At 47.7% G+C, this 7,457-nt stretch overlaps 1 protein-coding gene across 1 annotated transcript in view; it reads right to left on the bottom strand.

Annotated features, from left to right (window-relative positions):
* Positions 1–7,457, bottom strand: part of TRPM8 (transient receptor potential cation channel subfamily M member 8) — an 87,540-nt gene that overhangs the window by 29,124 nt on the left and 50,959 nt on the right. The window contains exons 18-19 of the mRNA XM_007463909.1: positions 1,772–1,863; positions 3–107 (exon numbers count right to left, since the gene is read on the bottom strand). Of these exons, the coding sequence (XP_007463971.1) occupies positions 3–107; positions 1,772–1,863 (197 nt within the window). The remainder of the gene's footprint in view (positions 1–2; positions 108–1,771; positions 1,864–7,457) is intronic.

The raw sequence follows: 7,457 nt of genomic DNA, 5'->3' as shown, positions 1-7,457 counted from the left end.
TCCTGCTGACCGTGAAAATGTGAATCAACCTTAGCGTGAATATAATGTAATCCAGGCAAAAAATCACTCGTCCGGAGTACAGCGAGGTTTTGTTAGAAGGATAAAGCCTGTGGAAAGAAGAGGAAAGAAGCTGTGAGATGCTGACAAAATATTTCAAAGTTTTGCTTTTTATCATATTTATTTATTTCTGGATTTTATTTGCTAATTTTTTTTTAATTTCATTGAAGTATAGTTGATGTACAATCAAAGTTTTGCTTTTTTAAAAAATAACCAAACGTGAAGAAACAGCCAAAAGCCTGGGAACTGAGAGGAAGTGGAAACAGACCAGGGACATCACCGGCCCATCAGCCACTGAAAACCAAAGGCCACGTCTACTGCCCTCGTAGACTCCAGGAGAGGCAGGACACTTTAGTGCTTCATCCCAAATACTCCTGCAGGACCCAATCCCGACATCGCTAACTTCCTGGCTCACAGGCCTCTACAATGACCCCGACCACTTGGGACTTGACCCTGCCAGGTTCCCCCCAGTGAAACTTACCTCGTTTGCACCAGATCATCTGATTAACTAACCACCTGCTGGCGTGTTCACTGAAAGCCATATGTGCTTTCTACCTGGAATGCTCTAGCAAAATCACATCCAACCGTGATTCAAATGCTGGGCCTTTAATAACCAAAAAGACCTACTGTATAGCACAGGGAACTCTACTCAATGTTATGTGGCAGCCTGTATGGGAGGGGAGTCTGGGGGAGAATGGATACATGTATATGCATGGCTGCGTCGGTTTGCTGGGCGCCTGAAACTATCACAACATGGTTAATCGGCTCTACTCCAATATAAAATAAAAACTTAAAAAAAAAAATGCTGGGCCTTTAACCCAAGCAGAAAGGGAGGGTTCTTTTGGAGGAGGAAATTGAGTTCTTACCCCGTTCACATTGTAGAGTGAGTGCTCACTGTAAAGCATCTCATTCTGGGTAGGTGTGAATATTAATAGTCAGGCTTCTCTGCTCCAATAGACCACAAGCTCCACCTTGAAGCTATTTGGGAAAGGCGGGCCGGAAAGGAGCATATGGCTGGACAAGGGGGGGCCAAGGTTTGTATGCACCCCAATTTCCCTATCACGTGGCGCCATGTTGCTTTTTGCCTTCAACCGTACTTTGCAACTGGTTTTTCTAATCCTCAGGGATTGAGGAACTCTTGTGGCTGGGAGGGCAGGTTCCAGAACCAGCATTTAAGTTGAACTTAAGTGTATGTTAGAGGATTATATGGCCCCAGACGAAAACACTGTGCTATATTTAATACCCTCATCATTCTCTCCTCAATTTCTAATTCTCTCCCCAAATTCTATAAGCACAAAGAGAAAAACCATGAAGAACCCTTTTTCAGTTACACATCACCAGGAGGGGGGAAGAGAGGAGACCCAGCTTTATGCCAACCAAGCTGTGTCTCTAAGAGGCAGAGACAATGGGCGTTTGTAATAATCTCTAAATGGGGGCGGGGAGGGCACATGGCAACAGGGCAGCCCCAGCCTGGCTCAGCCTCAGGCCATGTGATGGGAAGAACCGGCACCGTTGCAGTAAGAAAACATTTTTTAAAAGGAATAGCAGCCTCTTTTCTGAATGGAATTCCAGAGATAGGCTATATTCATAAAATAACGGGACCATAGTTCATCCTCTCTCTCTTATCTTGGGCTTGAAACGTCTTTGCTCTGCCTTTCCACCCAAGAGAATCCAAAAACACCTGAAACTTGAAAACGTGGTGAGGACTACTTACCGAAATACGATCCCTGCTATGAAGTAAAAGAGCCCAAGCGTATCCATGATGTTCCACAGGTCGGTAAAATAATTCACCCCATTCACGTACCACTGCAGCACAGAGAGGGACAGAGAGAGGACACAGCAGCCTGGAAACATCAACTGCTTCCAGATTTATTCTTGCTCACAAATTTCTTTCCGTATCCTTTTTGAGCCCATGATGTGCCAAGTATGCCTTGCAACTGCCCTGTGCTGTTCCAGGGGGGTTGGAAAGTAGGTTGCATGCTTGTTGTGCTGTTATTCATGTGTTGCTAACAAAGTCCAGATAAAAAGATTCGTGGATCCTAACTGTTTTTTAAAGAGAAACCTGCAGAGAGTGAGTACAACCTGTGCGGGCAAAGGTAGAACCCCCCTCCCCATGGCTGCCATGTACAGTGGTGTAGGCTGTGCACTGCATAACTCTAGAGGGTGTTATCCATACTACCGTCATCACAGATTTGCGTGTTTACTGTAAAAATTTTCTGGCACATGGCAATAAAACATCTTATTAAAGAAACTTTTTTAAAAGTTTTAAAAACTTTTTTGTTTTTTGCACACAGGTGCTATGTGTGGCAGCTAGGAGGACAGACGTGGTCACAGAAATGACCAACAGGAAGAGTGTGCCTCAGTGATCCTTCCATCATGATTTGTATATATCGGTCATGATTTCTCAGAAGAAAGCATGTCAGGAAAACACTTAAAGAGGGATAAGATTAACCATTAGAAGGCTGCATCTGGACAGCCTCTCTGGCAATCCATACGTTGGATTTGAGGGATTCCAGGGTGGTCATCTAACCCTTTCATTCATCCATCCACTCAAAACATATTTACTGAGAATCCACGGGATTGCAAACACTTGTGCTGGGCTCCTGGGACACAGAGACATCATCGGATTGGGTGTGATGTCAACACTCAAGGAATCTACTGGCCCACAGCAAAGATAGACATTAAACATGTTTAAAATGAAACGTGATAAGGGTCAGAGGGGAGGTAAGATCAAAGGTCCATGTGAGCTCAGATAAGGAAACCACCAGACTTGTGCAAAGCAGGAAAACAACAGCAAAGATGTGTCATCAAAGGAACGTGGCACTTTTCAAATCTACTAAATGAACCACCAACATGGGTCCACCTGCTATTAAGATATCTTACTTCCTATTCTGCACCTGAAACCAAGGCCTAAGAAAAAGAAGCAAAGGAACTTGCCCTTAGGCAGAAAGCCAGCAAGTGATGGGTCTTAGGGTTCTGAAATGTGGTTTCCTCTCTCCAGCATCACCCTGCTTCTTTAGAACCGCCAACCCACCCCCCCCGCCGCCACAGAGATCCCACAATCTTAGACTTGGAAGAGATTTAAGAAACATCATCGGTTTCTTAACAAGTACTTATTTTCACTCATTTATAAATGCAAACAGCAACTTTAGTGGACAAAGGGGTGAGGGCGTTATGAAATCAAGTACCAAGGAAATATTAAAATCCCCCAGGTGTGAGCAGCCCAATTTGACCATGTTCCCCTGTGGGATGGCTGAACTCCCGGGCTCAGAAATCCAGTCAGGATCCCTAACTGTCCATTTGGGTGGTCCCAGTGAAACTGATCACCACCCACCAAGAACCACTTGCAAGATGAAGGTAGTTGGGACAAGCTCTACCTGCCACCTGCTTCCCTCTTTGAAAACCTGGCCTGAGAGGCAGGTAGGCACAGGACAACAGGGCAGCCTCAGCCTGGCTCAGCCTCGGGCCACATGAAGGGAAGAGCCATAGTAGATCCAGTCTGGGGCTGGGAAGCAGCGTTGCAGTAAGAAGACATTTTTAAAAAGGAATAGCCGCCTCTTTTCTGAATGGAATGCCAGCGATTGGCTATATTCATAAAATACCGGGAGCATATTTCATCCTATCTCTCAGGATTTGGAGATTGAAGGGCCTCAAGACTGAACGTGCTCTCCATGAAGGGCCGCTGGGATTCACCTCACTTTAAATAAACATTCACAGTCTGTTTAACAGACCTAAGCGTTATTTAGCAACTATGTTTGCACTTATTGATTGCCTTGGTTAAAAATTCCAATTAACATACCAACCTCTGTCTCCTGGGCAAGGGGACACAGGGAGACACTGACAAGCATACATTTGACACCCAGACACGATCTGAAGCAGGTAACATCCTGCCTGGTTTTGCTTTTCGCTAACAAGTGTGAATTAGGTTAATTAAGACAGTACCAGGCCGGCAGAGCTGATTGAGGAAACCAACCACAAGGATTCCAAAGGCCCGAGTCTGCAGACCCGAAAGGGAAACAGCGACCCCAAGTGTCAGAGTCCTGTAATGACAGGAATCAGCAAGCCTGTGTTGTGGAGATGGGGCTCACAGACCACACAGGCAGAGCTGCTCCCTGCCGGCAGGGGTGGCCTTGACTCCACGCTCCTGACCTTACGCACACGCACGTTCCTCACCATCGCCTTAATATGCAGGACTGCTGAATTCAAACTGCCCCTGACGCAGACGTACAGAATGGACTTGAGGACACGGGGAGGGGGAAAGGGAAGCTGGGACGAAGTGAGAGTGGCATGGACATATATGCCCTACCAAATGTAAAATAGCTAGCTAGTGGGAAGCAGCAGCATAGCACAGGGAGATCAGCTCTGTGCTTTGTGAGCACCTAGAGGGGTGGGATAGGGAGGGTGGGAGGGAGACACAAGAGGGAGGGGATATGGGGATATATGTATATGTATAGCTGACTCACTTTGTTATACAGCAGCAACTAACACACCATTGTAAAGCAATTATACCCCAATAAAGATGTTAAAAAAAACACTGCCCCTTCAAAAATAACTTTTACAAAGAAACAGAGGACACACTTGGACAAATCTACACATCCCTAATACCACCCATTATGAAGGTAGAACAGCTGGGACTCAGCCAGACCCTGTGGGCATCACATCAGGCCTGGGGAGTAACTGGGAAGCACATCAGAAACCCAGAACCTCCCCCTGAGGCTCCTGCCCACCGTCTGCCCCCACTCAGTGTCCCTGCTCTGTGTCTTTCCTGAGCAAATCTCCACACACTCCACCTGCCGGGGGCCCCTCTCCGTGCAAAAATGCACCTGTCCTGAGTCTCCTTCCTGCATGACCCGAATAAGGGATGAGCAGTTAAATGTACATGCGAATCTGAAGTGAGATGCTTGTGACGTAAGGACTCCAAATTTTACTATCCCAAGTCCTCTAGGCCAACCTCCCCGTCAAGTCAAGACTCGCTCATTCAGTGCTACTGGTGGCGCTCACCTCCTCTCCCTGAAAGCTCCCAGAAAAGACCCTGCCGGTCGTCGCTAGCTGGTAGAAAGTCCATGAGGACAGAGATATTTGCCTGTTTGGTTCATCGCTGTATCCCCAGGGTCTAAGACACTGCTTGTGGTAGGTGCTCAATAAATATTTGTTGAAAGAAAGACTGCGTGAATGAAGTGCTTGGCTTAAGCCAGGATGACTCTCCCTGAATCCTCTTTCCAGGCCAAGCTCTGCCCCTAAAGCAACCCAGGATAAGTCGTCTCTCTAGACCTCATGCTCCTTTAGATTCCCAGAGGATACAAATGACGTTTGGACTCTGTGACTTTAATGCAGCCAGGAGGCAGGGTCAGGATCGGGACGAGGGGAGAAATGCTGGGAGCGTGAGTGAGGGGTAGCCAGAAGCAGGAAAAGAACTTTACTTTTTACCAACCATTCCAAGAAGCTGCCAACAGCACCCTCTGCTCAAAAGGGTGCGTCTGAGCCCCCTCCTGCCAGCTTCCTCCCCACGTGCCCGGTGCTGGCTTCATGTTTCCCCCCCTTACTCTCGGTCACGGCACATCTCTGGGGTTGAATCAGGAAGACCCTGCCTTGTCAATTCGTTTTTTTAAAAAAGATACACGCACTAGCCAGAAACGTGACAACGCCTGCTCCTGTGCTAGGCCCCGAGGATCAAATGTGAATAAGAAACAAACATCCGCGTGAAGTCATTTCCATGCCACCCAATTCTGGGCAAGAGCAGAGTATGTGTGAGGAGCTGGAACTCCCCAGTGGAGCTGGTGCCGGCCGAGAGGGGCAAGGCTTGCAGGTAGGACACCCCGTCCTCTTGCTCCCCTCGGTAACTTCATGGTTATATGTAGGTCAAGTCATTATGCTGTATACCTTGAAAGTATACAGTGCTATATGTCAATAATATCTCAATAAACTGAAAAAAATAACCGCTTGCAGTAAGAAACATGCCCATTTAAGGATGGGGAACCAGAAGGTCAAAGAAATTAAGTAAGTTACTACCATGCTGTTTGCAATTCCTGTTGCGTGAAGCAGAAAGCCTCACAGAATTCTCCTTCTCTCTCTCTCTCTCTCTCTCTCTCTCTCTCTCTCTCTCTCTCTCTCTCTCTCTCCACTTATTTGTGCTCATGACTTATTTGCCCCACTGGGCCTCCCCGTCCACAGAGGATGAGAGGTCTGCTGGTCTCTCAAACAGGATGAGACGCAGGGCTTTCCCCCTGCAGCCAGACAAACCCCTCCAAACTCACCCTTTCATCCTCTTCCTCTGCAAAAGCCAAACTTTCTCTTTCATGTGCCTTTGAAAGGTGGTCAACCACGCTCAGGAGCACAGCAAAGGAAGGGAGTCAGGGCCCCAGCACCCGACTGGTCTAGGAGGGAACACGTGCAACCCCGTGCAGCGCCAGCTCCCATGACAACGTAACTCGGGAGCTTCCTAATTTAAAAGCTCTTGGTTAACTTTCTCACAATGGCCAGGGCCCATTCCCGTTTTAAATGCTGACTCTCCTTCCATCTTTCTCTGCTTCTCTCCAGCAGGATATTTTCACACCCTGGCTGCTGATACACAGAAGTCAAAAAAAAAAAAGAGAACTAGCAAGTAAAAGAAGGCCTCTGAGACTATATGGAAGGGGCTGTGGGTTGAATTGCATCCCCTCCACATTCATACATTGTAGTCCTACCCCCCAGCACCTCAGGATGTGACCTTGTTTGGAAGTAGGGTCCTTGCAGATGTAATTAGTTCAGACGAGGTCATACTGGAGCAGGATGGGCCCCTGATCCAATGTGATTAGTGTCCTTATGACAAGGGGAGATTTGGACAGAGACATTCACACAGGGAGAATTCGGTGTGAGCATGAGGTGAGGGATTGAGCAATGCATCTACAGCCAAGGAACAGCAGAGATGGCCAGCAAATCTCCAGAAACTGGGGACAGGCCTGGAACAGGTTCTCCCTCACATCCTCAGAAGGAACCAACCTTGCCCACAGCTTGATCTCAGACTTCTGGCTTTCAGAACAATGAGATGATGAACTTGTGTTGTTTAAGCCGCCCAGCTGGTGGTGCTTCATCATGGCAGCCCTAGCCCTAGCCCTAGCGAGCTAATACAGAAGTGCCCTGGACTGAACTGTGACCACTTGAGCCAATGCCTGGGGCACCCATGAGGCTGATCTGAAGTCATAGAAACCCTCTGCACATCAGCAGGACCAGGTCCTGGGGGAGATTTGCTGGTAGACAGAAAGCATGATAATCTTGCATGCTCAACACTCCATCTCCAGCCTGCATCTGCACCTCCCACCTACTAGGCAAGCAAAGGCAGATCCAGGGCACTGGTGCCAGGACTCCTGCCACCCCTTGTGCCCATGGCAGACACTTCTAATTCACTAAGATGTTCTCCTGCT

The sequence above is a fragment of the Lipotes vexillifer genome, unplaced genomic scaffold, assembly GCF_000442215.2.
Source record: "Lipotes vexillifer unplaced genomic scaffold, Lipotes_vexillifer_v1.1 scaffold1215, whole genome shotgun sequence".
Lineage (NCBI taxonomy): Eukaryota > Metazoa > Chordata > Mammalia > Artiodactyla > Lipotidae > Lipotes > Lipotes vexillifer.
Note: the sequence above shows the minus strand (reverse complement) of the source record. Positions and strands in the feature narration are given on the sequence as shown.